This window comes from Lepisosteus oculatus, chromosome 4 (assembly GCF_040954835.1).
Source record: "Lepisosteus oculatus isolate fLepOcu1 chromosome 4, fLepOcu1.hap2, whole genome shotgun sequence".
In the NCBI taxonomy this organism is placed as follows: domain Eukaryota; kingdom Metazoa; phylum Chordata; class Actinopteri; order Semionotiformes; family Lepisosteidae; genus Lepisosteus; species Lepisosteus oculatus.
This window is the reverse complement of record NC_090699.1, coordinates 2,447,798-2,463,631: the sequence shown is the minus strand read 5'-3', so window position 1 is coordinate 2,463,631 and position 15,834 is coordinate 2,447,798. Positions and strand designations below refer to the sequence as shown.

The 15,834-nt window shown below is 52.6% G+C and overlaps 1 protein-coding gene across 1 annotated transcript in view; it reads right to left on the bottom strand.

The window, feature by feature from the left end:
- Nucleotides 1-413: 413 nt before the first annotated feature.
- kif22 (kinesin family member 22) overlaps nucleotides 414-15,834 on the bottom strand; it is a 51,749-nt gene continuing 36,328 nt past the window's right edge. Inside the window, exons 9-14 of the mRNA XM_069188390.1 lie at nucleotides 11,767-11,887; nucleotides 10,909-11,074; nucleotides 10,305-10,378; nucleotides 9,355-9,561; nucleotides 2,085-2,144; nucleotides 414-1,995 (exon numbers count right to left, since the gene is read on the bottom strand). Of these exons, the coding sequence (XP_069044491.1) occupies nucleotides 1,966-1,995; nucleotides 2,085-2,144; nucleotides 9,355-9,561; nucleotides 10,305-10,378; nucleotides 10,909-11,074; nucleotides 11,767-11,887 (658 nt within the window). The 3' untranslated portion in view covers nucleotides 414-1,965. The remainder of the gene's footprint in view (nucleotides 1,996-2,084; nucleotides 2,145-9,354; nucleotides 9,562-10,304; nucleotides 10,379-10,908; nucleotides 11,075-11,766; nucleotides 11,888-15,834) is intronic.

Here is a 15,834-nt window from a genome sequence, read left to right as displayed (position 1 = left end):
CAGTACAGGAGGGAGAGCTGTGTGCTCAGACCAGTACAGTACAGTACAGGAGGGAGAGCTGTGTGCTCAGACCAGTACAGTACAGTACAGGAGGGAGAGCTGTGTGCTCAGACCAGTACAGTACAGTACAGTACAGGAGGAAGAGCTGTGTGCTCAGACCAGTACAGTACAGTACAGTACAGTACAGGAGGAAGAGCTGTGTGCTCAGACCAGTACAGTACAGTACAGGAGGGAGAGCTGTGTGCTCAGACCAGTACAGTACAGTACAGGAGGAAGAGCTGTGTGCTCAGACCAGTGCAGTACAGTACAGGAGGGAGAGCTGTGTGCTCAGACCAGTACAGTACAGTACAGGAGGGAGAGCTGTGTGCTCAGACTGCTACAGTTTATCTAACAGAAATGCCACAACATCCCACTGGAAGCACAGAGAAGTTTATTACATCAGAAGAAATACAAAGAGGAAATTAATACAGAACGAGATGGACGACATTAAAACCTCACAGCAAGCAGAGCCCTGTGCTCTCGTAGGCTCACATCTGAAACAGCCTGCTCCTGACAGACACCACACAGAAACCCCAGACAGCCGTCCTCGAGAGAGAACCTGGGACGAAGCAGCACTGGCAGGAACAGACATGTTTATATCTGGACTCGTCCAAGACGCCACTGAGGTGACTGGAAAACCTGGGACTGATGGAGCAGAACAGGTCCTCCTGGGAGAGGGGTGAGTGGGGCCAGCAGGGGGCGCTCTCTCCCAGCTCCCAGCCCACTGGAGCCCAGCAGGGGGAGCCTGGCCAGTACCTGGAGGGGAGACTCCTGGGAGAGGGGTGAGTGGGGCCAGCAGGGGGCGCTCTCTCCCAGCTCCCAGCCCACTGGAGCCCAGCAGGGGGAGCCTGGCCAGTACCTGGAGGGGAGACTCCTGGGAGAGGGGTGAGTGGGGCCAGCAGGGGGCGCTCTCTCCCAGCTCCCAGCCCACTGGAGCCCAGCAGGGGGCGCTCTCTCCCAGCTCCCAGCCCACTGGAGCCCAGCAGGGGGAGCCTGGCCAGTACCTGGAGGGGAGACTCCTGGGAGAGGGGTGAGTGGGGCCAGCAGGGGGCGCTCTCTCCCTGCGCTCTGTGTGGTCCTGATGCCCCAGTCCAGTGATGGTGAGCTATAAAAGAGTAGGGCTGGACAGAAAGGCGCTATATAAGTATAAGACTATTATTAGTAACCCCTAATGACCTCTGACCTGTCCTCCTCGCCCTGAGAGCTGCTGTGTGTGAGCGCACTGGTGGGGCTCCACACTGCTGCTGCTGCAGGGGGGGTCCAGAAAGGCGCTATATAAGGGTGAGCATTAAGATCACGGATTCCAGAGCCTTTCGGAAACAAACCCACAGGACTGGGAGCAGAATAGGCGCTCCGTGACGATGATCCGGCGGGGTGAACAGGCGAAGGTTGACTCCGCGCCCGGCAGGAGAGACACCGCTGCGGGCCACCGCCGGGCCTGGGAGCTTGTGGGCGGGCAGGGGGCGCTGGGAGTGCCGGAGCCCCGCCCCGCGCTCCGAGTGGTCAGGGGCGGCCGAGTGACAGCTGCCTCGGCCAGTCAGAGCCCAGGGAGGACGCCGGGGACCGGCTGCACTCCGTCGCCGCGAGGGGGGGGCTCAACGACAGAGCGGAGATCACCCCCCCGCCCTCAGAGGGGGCTGGACGGCGGGGTCAGCCCGTTTCCTGTCCCCGGGGGTCTCTGGAGCCGGCGCCGGCAGCGGCCCGCTTCGGAAAGACCGCCGACCGCAGGGCAGGGCTGAGAGATGGCGAGAGAGCGCTGGGCCCCTCCTCTCAGGGGGCGAAGGAAGAAGCTGGGTGCAGGCTGGAGGTCAGAGGTCGGAGGTCGGAGCCCAGCTCAGGGGGTGTCCAGGCACGCTGTCGTCCTCACACACTCTCTCCGGGGTGCCAGGCCAGGTCCGGCCCGGTCCGGTCGGGCTGCGGGGCTGATCAGTGGCCCAGCATGCACAGCACGTTCACCTGGACAGGAGAGGGGGGGGGTGGTCAGACCGCGTCTCAGCCAGAGCGGGGCGCCTGCCCTCGGGTACGGGGCGATGGCGGCGGCTCACCTTGATGAACGAAGACAGACGCTTCGCCGATATCCCCTCCAGCTGCTGCAGGTCCTCGATCTGAACGAGACAGAGACAACACCCTGTCACAACCTGAGGAACAGTGAGCCCGTCTCTCAATAATAATAATACAGTGTGTGATCTCCTGTCCCAGCCTGAGGAACAGACAGTGAGCCTGTCTCTCAATAATAATAATACAGTGTGTGATCTCCTGTCCCAGCCTGAGGAACAGACAGTGAGCCTGTCTCTCAATAATAATAATACAGTGTGTGATCTCCTGTCCCAGCCTGAGGAACAGACAGTGAGCCTGTCTCTCAATAATAATAATACAGTGTGTGATCTCCTGTCCCAGCCTGAGGAACAGACAGTGAGCCTGTCTCTCAATAATAATAATACAGTGTGTGATCTCCTGTCCCAGCCTGAGGAACAGACAGTGAGCCCGTCTCTCAATAATAATAATACAGTGTGTGATCTCCTGTCCCAGCCTGAGGAACAGACAGTGAGCCCGTCTCTCAATAATAATAATAATGCAGTGTGTGATCTCCTGTCCCAGCCTGAGGAACAGACAGTGAGCCCGTCTCTCAATAATAATAATACAGTGTGTGATCTCCTATCCCAGCCTGAGGAACAGACAGTGAGCCCGTCTCTCAATAATAATAATACAGTGTGTGATCTCCTGTCCCAGCCTGAGGAACAGACAGTGAGCCCGTCTCTCAATAATAATAATACAGTGTGTGACCTCCTGTCCCAGCCTGAGGAACAGACAGTGAGCCCGTCTCTCAATAATAATAATACAGTGTGTGATCTCCTGTCCCAGCCTGAGGAACAGACAGTGAGCCCGTCTCTCAATAATAATAATACAGTGTGTGATCTCCTGTCCCAGCCTGAGGAACAGACAGTGAGCCCGTCTCTCAATAATAATAATACAGTGTGTGATCTCCTGTCCCAGCCTGAGGAACAGACAGTGAGCCCGTCTCTCAATAATAATAATACAGTGTGTGATCTCCTGTCCCAGCCTGAGGAAAAGACAGTGAGCCCGTCTCTCAATAATAATAATACAGTGTGTGATCTCCTGTCCCAGCCTGAGGAACAGACAGTGAGCCCGTCTCTCAATAATAATAATACAGTGTGTGATCTCCTGTCCCAGCCTGAGGAACAGACAGTGAGCCTGTCTCTCAATAATAATAATACAGTGTGTGATCTCCTGTCCCAGCCTGAGGAACAGACAGTGAGCCTGTCTCTCAATAATAATCATACAGTGTGTGATCTCCTGTCCCAGCCTGAGGAACAGTGAGCCCGTCTCTCAATAATAATAATAATACAGTGTGTGATCTCCTATCCCAGCCTGAGGAACAGACAGTGAGCCCGTCTCTCGATAATAATAATACAGTGTGTGATCTCCTATCCCAGCCTGAGGAACAGACAGTGAGCCCGTCTCTCGATAATAATAATACAGTGTGTGATCTCCTGTCCCAGCCTGAGGAACAGACAGTGAGCCCGTCTCTCGATAATAATAATACAGTGTGTGATCTCCTGTCCCAGCCTGAGGAACAGACAGTGAGCCCGTCTCTCAATAATAATAATACAGTGTGTGATCTCCTGTCCCAGCCTGAGGAACAGACAGTGAGCCCGTCTCTCAATAATAATAATACAGTGTGTGATCTCCTGTCCCAGCCTGAGGAACAGACAGTGAGCCCGTCTCTCAATAATAATAATACAGTGTGTGATCTCCTGTCCCAGCCTGAGGAACAGACAGTGATCCTGTCTCTCAATAATAATAATACAGTGTGTGATCTCCTGTCCCAGCCTGAGGAACAGTGAGCCCGTCTCTCAATAATAATAATAATACAGTGTGTGATCTCCTATCCCAGCCTGAGGAACAGACAGTGAGCCCGTCTCTCGATAATAATAATACAGTGTGTGATCTCCTGTCCCAGCCTGAGGAACAGACAGTGAGCCCGTCTCTCGATAATAATAATACAGTGTGTGATCTCCTGTCCCAGCCTGAGGAACAGACAGTGAGCCCGTCTCTCGATAATAATAATACAGTGTGTGATCTCCTGTCCCAGCCTGAGGAACAGACAGTGAGCCCGTCTCTCGATAATAATAATACAGTGTGTGATCTCCTGTCCCAGCCTGAGGAACAGACAGTGAGCCCGTCTCTCAATAATAATAATACAGTGTGTGATCTCCTGTCCCAGCCTGAGGAACAGACAGTGAGCCCGTCTCTCAATAATAATAATACAGTGTGTGATCTCCTGTCCCAGCCTGAGGAACAGACAGTGAGCCCGTCTCTCAATAATAATAATACAGTGTGTGATCTCCTGTCCCAGCCTGAGGAACAGACAGTGATCCTGTCTCTCAATAATAATAATACAGTGTGTGATCTCCTGTCCCAGCCTGAGGAACAGTGAGCCCGTCTCTCAATAATAATAATAATACAGTGTGTGATCTCCTATCCCAGCCTGAGGAACAGACAGTGAGCCCGTCTCTCGATAATAATAATACAGTGTGTGATCTCCTGTCCCAGCCTGAGGAACAGACAGTGAGCCCGTCTCTCGATAATAATAATACAGTGTGTGATCTCCTGTCCCAGCCTGAGGAACAGACAGTGAGCCCGTCTCTCAATAATAATAATACAGTGTGTGATCTCCTGTCCCAGCCTGAGGAACAGACAGTGAGCCCGTCTCTCAATAATAATAATACAGTGTGTGATCTCCTGTCCCAGCCTGAGGAACAGACAGTGAGCCCGTCTCTCAATAATGATAATACAGTGTGTGACCTCCTGTCCCAGCCTGAGGAACAGACAGTGAGCCCGTCTCTCAATAATAATAATACAGTGTGTGACCTCCTGTCCCAGCCTGAGGAACAGACAGTGAGCCCGTCTCTCAATAATAATAATACAGTGTGTGATCTCCTGTCCCAGCCTGAGGAACAGACAGTGAGCCCGTCTCTCAATAATAATAATACAGTGTGTGATCTCCTGTCCCAGCCTGAGGAACAGACAGTGAGCCCGTCTCTCAATAATAATAATACAGTGTGTGATCTCCTGTCCCAGCCTGAGGAACAGACAGTGAGCCTGTCTCTCAATAATAATAATACAGTGTGTGATCTCCTGTCCCAGCCTGAGGAACAGACAGTGAGCCTGTCTCTCAATAATAATAATACAGTGTGTGATCTCCTGTCCCAGCCTGAGGAACAGACAGTGAGCCCGTCTCTCAATAATAATAATACAGTGTGTGATCTCCTCTCCCAGCCTGAGGAACAGACAGTGAGCCCGTCTCTCGATAATAATAATACAGTGTGTGATCTCCTGTCCCAGCCTGAGGAACAGACAGTGAGCCCGTCTCTCGATAATAATAATACAGTGTGTGATCTCCTGTCCCAGCCTGAGGAACAGACAGTGAGCCCGTCTCTCAATAATAATAATACAGTGTGTGATCTCCTGTCCCAGCCTGAGGAACAGACAGTGAGCCTGTCTCTCAATAATAATAATACAGTGTGTGATCTCCTGTCCCAGCCTGAGGAACAGACAGTGAGCCTGTCTCTCAATAATAATAATACAGTGTGTGATCTCCTGTCCCAGCCTGAGGAACAGTGAGCCTGTCTCTCAATAATAATAATAATACAGTGTGTGATCTCCTATCCCAGCCTGAGGAACAGACAGTGAGCCCGTCTCTCGATAATAATAATACAGTGTGTGATCTCCTGTCCCAGCCTGAGGAACAGACAGTGAGCCTGTCTCTCAATAATAATAATACAGTGTGTGATCTCCTGTCCCAGCCTGAGGAACAGTGAGCCTGTCTCTCAATAATAATAATAATACAGTGTGTGATCTCCTATCCCAGCCTGAGGAACAGACAGTGAGCCCGTCTCTCGATAATAATAATACAGTGTGTGATCTCCTGTCCCAGCCTGAGGAACAGACAGTGAGCCCGTCTCTCAATAATAATAATACAGTGTGTGATCTCCTATCCCAGCCTGAGGAACAGACAGTGAGCCCGTCTCTCAATAATAATAATACAGTGTGTGATCTCCTGTCCCAGCCTGAGGAACAGACAGTGAGCCTGTCTCTCAATAATAATAATACAGTGTGTGATCTCCTGTCCCAGCCTGAGGAACAGACAGTGAGCCCGTCTCTCAATAATAATAATACAGTGTGTGATCTCCTGTCCCAGCCTGAGGAACAGACAGTGAGCCCGTCTCTCAATAATAATAATACAGTGTGTGACCTCCTGTCCCAGCCTGAGGAACAGACAGTGAGCCCGTCTCTCAATAATGATAATACAGTGTGTGACCTCCTGTCCCAGCCTGAGGAACAGACAGTGAGCCCGTCTCTCAATAATAATAATACAGTGTGTGACCTCCTGTCCCAGCCTGAGGAACAGACAGTGAGCCCGTCTCTCAATAATAATAATACAGTGTGTGATCTCCTGTCCCAGCCTGAGGAACAGACAGTGAGCCCGTCTCTCAATAATAATAATACAGTGTGTGATCTCCTGTCCCAGCCTGAGGAACAGACAGTGAGCCCGTCTCTCAATAATAATAATACAGTGTGTGATCTCCTGTCCCAGCCTGAGGAACAGACAGTGAGCCCGTCTCTCAATAATAATAATACAGTGTGTGATTTCCTCTCCCAGCCTGAGGAACAGACAGTGAGCCCGTCTCTCGATAATAATAATACAGTGTGTGATCTCCTGTCCCAGCCTGAGGAACAGACAGTGAGCCCGTCTCTCGATAATAATAATACAGTGTGTGATCTCCTGTCCCAGCCTGAGGAACAGACAGTGAGCCCGTCTCTCAATAATAATAATACAGTGTGTGATCTCCTGTCCCAGCCTGAGGAACAGACAGTGAGCCTGTCTCTCGATAATAATCATACAGTGTGTGATCTCCTGTCCCAGCCTGAGGAACAGACAGTGAGCCTGTCTCTCAATAATAATAATACAGTGTGAGATCTCCTGTCCCAGCCTGAGGAACAGTGAGCCTGTCTCTCAATAATAATAATAATACAGTGTGTGATCTCCTGTCCCAGCCTGAGGAACAGACAGTGAGCCCGTCTCTCAATAATAATAATTCAGTGTGTGATCTCCTGTCACAACCTGAGGAACAGTGAGCCCGTCTCTCAATAATAATAATACAGTGTGTGATCTCCTGTCCCAGCCTGAGGAACAGACAGTGAGCCTGTCTCTCAATAATAATAATACAGTGTGTGATCTCCTGTCCCAGCCTGAGGAACAGTGATCCTGTCTCTCAATAATAATAATACAGTGTGTGATCTCCTGTCCCAGCCTGAGGAACAGACAGTGATCCTGTCTCTCAATAATAATAATACAGTGTATGACCTCCTGTCCCAGCCTGAGGAACAGACAGTGAGCCCGTCTCTCAATAATAATAATACAGTGTGTGATCTCCTGTCCCAGCCTGAGGAACAGACAGTGAGCCCGTCTCTCAATAATAATAATACAGTGTGTGACCTCCTGTCCCAGCCTGAGGAACAGACAGTGAGCCCGTCTCTCAATAATAATAATACAGTGTGTGATCTCCTGTCCCAGCCTGAGGAACAGACAGTGAGCCCGTCTCTCAATAATAATAATACAGTGTGTGATCTCCTGTCCCAGCCTGAGGAACAGACAGTGAGCCTGTCTCTCAATAATAATAATACAGTGTGTGATCTCCTGTCCCAGCCTGAGGAACAGTGAGGCCGTCTCTCAATAATAATAATACAGTGTGTGATCTCCTGTCCCAGCCTGAGGAACAGACAGTGAGCCCGTCTCTCAATAATAATAATACAGTGTGTGATCTCCTGTCCCAGCCTGAGGAACAGACAGTGAGCCCGTCTCTCAATAATAATAATACAGTGTGTGATCTCCTGTCCCAGCCTGAGGAACAGACAGTGAGCCTGTCTCTCAATAATAATAATACAGTGTGTGATCTCCTGTCCCAGCCTGAGGAACAGTGAGCCCGTCTCTCAATAATAATAATACAGTGTGTGATCTCCTGTCCCAGCCTGAGGAACAGACAGTGAGCCCGTCTCTCAATAATAATAATACAGTGTGTGATCTCCTGTCCCAGCCTGAGGAACAGGCAGTGAGCCTGTCTCTCAATAATAATAATACAGTGTGTGATCTCCTGTCCCAGCCTGAGGAACAGACAGTGAGCCTGTCTCTCAATAATAATAATACAGTGTGTGATCTCCTGTCCCAGCCTGAGGAACAGACAGTGAGCCTGTCTCTCAATAATAATAATACAGTGTGTGATCTCCTGTCCCAGCCTGAGGAACAGACAGTGAGCCTGTCTCTCAATAATAATAATACAGTGTGTGATCTCCTGTCCCAGCCTGAGGAACAGTGAGCCTGTCTCTCAATAATAATAATACAGTGTGTGATCTCCTGTCCCAGCCTGAGGAACAGACAGTGAACCTGTCTCTCAATAATAATAATACAGTGTGTGATCTCCTGTCCCAGCCTGAGGAACAGACAGTGAGCCCGTCTCTCAATAATAATAATACAGTGTGTGATCTCCTGTCCCAGCCTGAGGAACAGACAGTGAGCCCGTCTCTCAATAATAATAATACAGTGTGTGATCTCCTGTCCCAGCCTGAGGAACAGACAGTGAGCCTGTCTCTCAATAATAATAATACAGTGTGTGATCTCCTGTCCCAGCCTGAGGAACAGACAGTGAGCCCGTCTCTCAATAATAATAATACAGTGTGTGATCTCCTGTCCCAGCCTGAGGAACAGACAGTGAGCCTGTCTCTCAATAATAATAATACAGTGTGTGATCTCCTGTCCCAGCCTGAGGAACAGTGAGCCCGTCTCTCAATAATAATAATACAGTGTGTGATCTCCTGTCCCAGCCTGAGGAACAGACAGTGAGCCCGTCTCTCAATAATAATAATACAGTGTGTGATCTCCTGTCCCAGCCTGAGGAACAGGCAGTGAGCCTGTCTCTCAATAATAATAATACAGTGTGTGATCTCCTGTCCCAGCCTGAGGAGCAGGCAGTGAGCCCGTCTCTCAATAATAATAATACAGTGTGTGATCTCCTGTCCCAGCCTGAGGAACAGTGAGCCTGTCTCTCAATAATAATAATACAGTGTGTGATCTCCTGTCCCAGCCTGAGGAACAGACAGTGAGCCCGTCTCTCAATAATAATAATACAGTGTGTGATCTCCTGTCCCAGCCTGAGGAACAGACAGTGAGCCTGTCTCTCAATAATAATAATACAGTGTGTGATCTCCTGTCTCTGTATGTTGATAATCCAGTACCTGAGTGAAGGGGCCGTTTACTGCCCGCCAGCCCAGGATCAGCTTGGCCTTCTTGTCTCCGATCTGCTGCAGGGACTTCAGGTCCTTCAAGCTGCCTGTATTGAGGACCCGCAGGATCTTCTGACGAGACTTTTCAAGCAGTTCAGAGTCCAGCTGGGCTTCCCAGTCAAGACTGCAGGCATTCTCCTTCATGTCTGGAGAAACAGCCTGACAGAGACACACAACACAGTACATTAACACTAACTGGAGACTCCAGTACATTAACACTGCACTGAGAGAGAGAGGGGTTCATACAGACACACTGACTGGACACTCCAGTACATTAACACTGCACTGAGAGAGAGAGGGGTTCATACAGACACACTGACTGGACACTCCAGTACATTAACACTGCACTGAGAGAGAGAGGGGTTCATACAGACACACTGACTGGACACTCCAGTACATTAACACTGCACTGAGAGAGAGAGAGGGGTTCATACAGACACACTGACTGGACACTCCAGTACATTAACACTGCACTGAGAGAGAGAGGGGTTAATACAGACACACTGACTGGACACTCCTGTACATTAACACTGCACTGAGAGAGAGAGAGGGGTTAATACAGACACACTGACTGGACACTCCAGTACATGAACACTGCACTGAGAGAGAGAGGGGTTAATACACACACACTGACTGGACACTCCAGTACATTAACACTGCACTGAGAGAGAGAGGGGTTAATACAGACACACACTGACTGGACACTCCAGTACATGAACACTGCACTGAGAGAGAGAGAGGGGTTAATACAGACACACTGACTGGACACTCCAGTACATTAACACTGTACTGAGAGAGAGAGAGGGGTTCATACAGACACACTGACTGGACACTCCAGTACATTAACACTGTACTGAGAGAGAGAGAGGGGTTCATACAGACAATACAGAAAGGACTGTCACCTGTTTGTCTCTCTTCTTCTTGTGAGCTGGCTCTGGTCTGCAGATGATGGCACACTTCTGGAGGGGCGGCACCACTGCAGAGAGAGAGAAGAGTCAATACAGGCCACATCACCCTGCAGCTCCCAGCCCACTGGAGCCCAGCAGGGGGAGCCTGGCCAGTACCTGGAGGGGAGACTCCTGGGAGAGGGGTGAGTGGGGCCAGCAGGGGGCGCTCTCTCCCAGCGCTCTGTGTGGTCCTGATGCCCCAGTCCAGTGATGGTGAGCTATAAAAGAGTAGGGCTGGACACTGACGGGGACACTGGACTGGAAGAAGGCTCCGTCCTTCAGATGAGACGTGAAACCGGGGTCCTGACTCTCTGTGCTCATGAACAATCCCGGGGTGTCTCTATAAAAGAGTCGGGATGTTACCTGGTGTCCCCCTGGTCTTGACCAGTCCTGGCCTCCTAGTAACCCCTAATGACCTCTGACCTGTCCTCCTCGCCCTGAGAGCTGCTGTGTGTGAGCGCACTGGTGGGGCTCCACACTGCTGCTGCTGGAGGGGATCCCCACCACCAGCGGGGCGCCCTGCAGCAGCGAGACCCCCGGTCCCCCCAGCTCCTCTCACCGTGTACGGGGGGCACCACCGCCTGCAGGACCTGCCGCGGGGCCGCAGCGCACTGCTTCTTCTGCAGGGGGCGCCGGTCGGCGCAGAACAGCCCCGCAGAGCTGCTGGAGGGGCAGGAGGGCGGCCCGGACTTCGTCTGCTGCTGGCTCTGTCTCTCCTGCAGCTTCTGGAGACAGACGGCGGGTCAGAGAGAGGGACAGCGTGTCAGAGAGAGGGACAGAGAGAGGGACAGCGTGTCAGGGACAGGGACAGAGAGAGGGACAGAGACAGACGGCGGGTCAGAGAGAGGGACAGCGGGTCAGAGAGAGGGACAGAGAGAGGGACAGCGTGTCAGAGACAGGGACAGGGACAGAGACAGGGACAGAGACAGCGTGTCAGAGAGAGGGACAGGGACAGAGAGAGGGACAGGGACAGAGAGAGGGACAGGGACAGAGACAGACGGCGGGTCAGAGAGAGGGACAGGGACAGAGACAGCGTGTCAGAGAGAGGGACAGCGTGTCAGAGAGAGGGACAGCGTGTCAGAGAGAGGAACAGCGTGTCAGAGAGAGGGACAGAGACAGAGAGGGCGCGTCAGAGAGAGGGACAGAGACAGAGAGGGCGCGTCAGAGAGAGGGACAGAGACAGAGAGGGCGCGTCAGAGAGAGGGACAGCGCGTCAGAGAGAGGGACAGGGACAGCGGGTCAGAGAGAGGGACAGGGACAGAGACAGGGACAGCGGGTCAGAGAGAGGGACAGCGGGTCAGAGAGAGGGACAGGGACAGCGGGTCAGAGAGAGGGACAGAGACAGGGACAGCGGGTCAGAGAGAGGGACAGAGACAGAGAAAGTCGCTCCAGAGTAGGAGACTCCGAGGGGCAGGACCTGGATGTCCTTCCTGGACTGCTCCATGCCCTCCAGCACCATGCGCCTCTCGCCCTGGGGGGTCCCCAGAATCAGCCTCTCCAGCGTCTTCAGTCTCTCCAGCACCGCGGGGTCCGTGGAGCTACAGGGGGCACAGGGAGAGAGGGGTGAGTCTATCACAGCCTGCTGAGACAGCTCTGAGAGAGAGAGAGAGAGAGAGGGGTGAGTCTATCACAGCCTGCTGAGACAGCTCTGAGAGAGAGAGAGAGGGGTGAGTCTATCACAGCCTGCTGAGACAGCTCTGAGAGAGAGAGAGGGGTGAGTCTATCACAGCCTGCTGAGACAGCTCTGAGAGAGAGAGAGAGAGAGAGAGAGAGAGAGAGAGAGGGGTGAGTCTATCACAGCCTGCTGAGACAGCTCTAAGAGAGAGAGAGAGGGGTGAGTCTATCACAGCCTGCTGAGACAGCTCTGAGAGAGAGAGAGAGAGAGAGAGAGGGGTGAGTCTATCACAGCCTGCTGAGACAGCTCTGAGAGAGAGAGAGAGAGGTGAGTCTATCACAGCCTGCTGAGACAGCTCTGAGAGAGAGAGAGAGAGGGGTGAGTCTATCACAGCCTGCTGAGACAGCTCTGAGAGAGAGAGAGAGAGAGAGAGAGGGGTGAGTCTATCACAGCCTGCTGAGACAGCTCTGAGAGAGAGAGGGGTGAGTCTATCACAGCCTGCTGAGACAGCTCTGAGAGAGAGAGAGAGAGAGAGAGGGGTGAGTCTATCACAGCCTGCTGAGACAGCTCTGAGAGAGAGAGAGAGAGAGAGAGAGGGGTGAGTATCACAGCCTGCTGAGACAGCTCTGAGAGAGAGAGAGGGGTGAGTCTATCACAGCCTGCTGAGACAGCTCTGAGAGAGAGAGAGAGAGAGGGGTGAGTCTATCACAGCCTGCTGAGACAGCTCTGAGAGAGAGAGAGAGGGGTGAGTCTATCACAGCCTGCTGAGACAGCTCTGAGAGAGAGAGAGAGGGGTGAGTCTATCACAGCCTGCTGAGACAGCTCTGAGAGAGAGAGAGAGAGGGGTGAGTCTATCACAGCCTGCTGAGACAGCTCTGAGAGAGAGAGAGGGGTGAGTCTATCACAGCCTGCTGAGACAGCTCTGAGAGAGAGAGAGAGAGGGGTGAGTCTATCACAGCCTGCTGAGACAGCTCTGAGAGAGAGAGAGAGAGAGAGAGAGGGGTGAGTCTATCACAGCCTGCTGAGACAGCTCTGAGAGAGAGAGAGAGAGAGAGAGAGGGGTGAGTCTATCACAGCCTGCTGAGACAGCTCTGAGAGAGAGAGAGAGGGGTGAGTCTATCACAGCCTGCTGAGACAGCTCTGAGAGAGAGAGAGAGGGGTGAGTCTATCACAGCCTGCTGAGACAGCTCTGAGAGAGAGAGAGAGGGGTGAGTCTATCACAGCCTGCTGAGACAGCTCTGAGAGAGAGAGAGAGGGGTGAGTCTATCACAGCCTGCTGAGACAGCTCTGAGAGAGAGAGAGAGAGGGGTGAGTCTATCACAGCCTGCTGAGACAGCTCTGAGAGAGAGAGAGAGGGGTGAGTCTATCACAGCCTGCTGAGACAGCTCTGAGAGAGAGAGAGAGGGGTGAGTCTATCACAGCCTGCTGAGACAGCTCTGAGAGAGAGAGAGAGAGAGGGGTGAGTCTATCACAGCCTGCTGAGACAGCTCTGAGAGAGAGAGAGAGAGGTGAGTCTATCACAGCCTGCTGAGACAGCTCTGAGAGAGAGAGAGGGGTGAGTCTATCACAGCCTGCTGAGACAGCTCTGAGAGAGAGAGAGGGGTGAGTCTATCACAGCCTGCTGAGACAGCTCTGAGAGAGAGAGAGAGAGAGAGGGGTGAGTCTATCACAGCCTGCTGAGACAGCTCTGAGAGAGAGAGAGAGAGAGAGAGGGGTGAGTCTATCACAGCCTGCTGAGACAGCTCTGAGAGAGAGAGAGGGGTGAGTCTATCACAGCCTGCTGAGACAGCTCTGAGAGAGAGAGAGAGAGGGGTGAGTCTATCACAGCCTGCTGAGACAGCTCTGAGAGAGAGAGAGAGGGGTGAGTCTATCACAGCCTGCTGAGACAGCTCTGAGAGAGAGAGAGAGAGGGGTGAGTCTATCACAGCCTGCTGAGACAGCTCTGAGAGAGAGAGAGAGGGGTGAGTCTATCACAGCCTGCTGAGACAGCTCTGAGAGAGAGAGAGAGGGGTGAGTCTATCACAGCCTGCTGAGACAGCTCTGAGAGAGAGAGAGAGAGAGGGGTGAGTCTATCACAGCCTGCTGAGACAGCTCTGAGAGAGAGAGAGAGGGGTGAGTCTATCACAGCCTGCTGAGACAGCTCTGAGAGAGAGAGAGAGAGGGGTGAGTCTATCACAGCCTGCTGAGACAGCTCTGAGAGAGAGAGAGAGAGGGGTGAGTCTATCACAGCCTGCTGAGACAGCTCTGAGAGAGAGAGAGAGAGAGGGGTGAGTCTATCACAGCCTGCTGAGACAGCTCTGAGAGAGAGAGAGGGGTGAGTCTATCACAGCCTGCTGAGACAGCTCTGAGAGAGAGAGAGAGAGAGAGGGGTGAGTCTATCACAGCCTGCTGAGACAGCTCTGAGAGAGAGAGAGAGAGAGGGGTGAGTCTATCACAGCCTGCTGAGACAGCTCTGAGAGAGAGAGAGGGGTGAGTCTATCACAGCCTGCTGAGACAGCTCTGAGAGAGAGAGAGAGAGGGGTGAGTCTATCACAGCCTGCTGAGACAGCTCTGAGAGAGAGAGAGAGAGGGGTGAGTCTATCACAGCCTGCTGAGACAGCTCTGAGAGAGAGAGAGAGAGAGAGGGGTGAGTCTATCACAGCCTGCTGAGACAGCTCTGAGAGAGAGAGAGAGAGGGGTGAGTCTATCACAGCCTGCTGAGACAGCTCTGAGAGAGAGAGAGAGAGGGGTGAGTCTATCACAGCCTGCTGAGACAGCTCTGAGAGAGAGAGAGAGAGGGGTGAGTCTATCACAGCCTGCTGAGACAGCTCTGAGAGAGAGAGAGAGGGGTGAGTCTATCACAGCCTGCTGAGACAGCTCTGAGAGAGAGAGAGAGAGGTGAGTCTATCACAGCCTGCTGAGACAGCTCTGAGAGAGAGAGAGAGAGAGAGGGGTGAGTCTATCACAGCCTGCTGTCCCCCGGTGAGTCTATCACAGCCTGCTGAGACAGCTCTGAGGAGAGAGAGAGAGAGAGAGGGGTGAGTCTATCACAGCCTGCTGAGACAGCTCTGAGAGAGAGAGAGAGGGGTGAGTCTATCACAGCCTGCTGAGACAGCTCTGAGAGAGAGAGAGAGGGGTGAGTCTATCACAGCCTGCTGAGACAGCTCTGAGAGAGAGAGAGAGAGGGGTGAGTCTATCACAGCCTGCTGAGACAGCTCTGAGAGAGAGAGAGAGAGGGGTGAGTCTATCACAGCCTGCTGAGACAGCTCTGAGAGAGAGAGAGAGAGAGGGGTGAGTCTATCACAGCCTGCTGAGACAGCTCTGAGAGAGAGAGAAGAGAGGGGTGAGTCTATCACAGCCTGCTGAGACAGCTCTGAGAGAGAGAGAGGGGTGAGTCTATCACAGCCTGCTGAGACAGCTCTGAGAGAGAGAGAGAGAGAGAGAGGGGTGTGTCTATCACAGCCTGCTGAGACAGCTCTGAGAGAGAGAGAAGAGGGGTGAGTCTATCACAGCCTGCTGAGACAGCTCTGAGAGAGAGAGAGAGAGAGAGGGGTGAGTCTATCACAGCCTGCTGAGACAGCTCTGAGAGAGAGAGAGAGAGAGGGGTGAGTCTATCACAGCCTGCTGAGACAGCTCTGAGAGAGAGAGAGAGAGGGGTGAGTCTATCACAGCCTGCTGAGACAGCTCTGAGAAGCTCTGAGAGAGAGAGAGAGGGGTGAGTCTATCACAGCCTGCTGAGACAGCTCTGAGAGAGAGAGAGAGAGGGGTGAGTCTATCACAGCCTGCTGAGACAGCTCTGAGAGAGAGAGAGAGAGGGGTGAGTCTATCACAGCCTGCTGAGACAGCTCTGAGAGAGAGAGAGAGGGGTGAGTCTATCACAGCCTGCTGAGA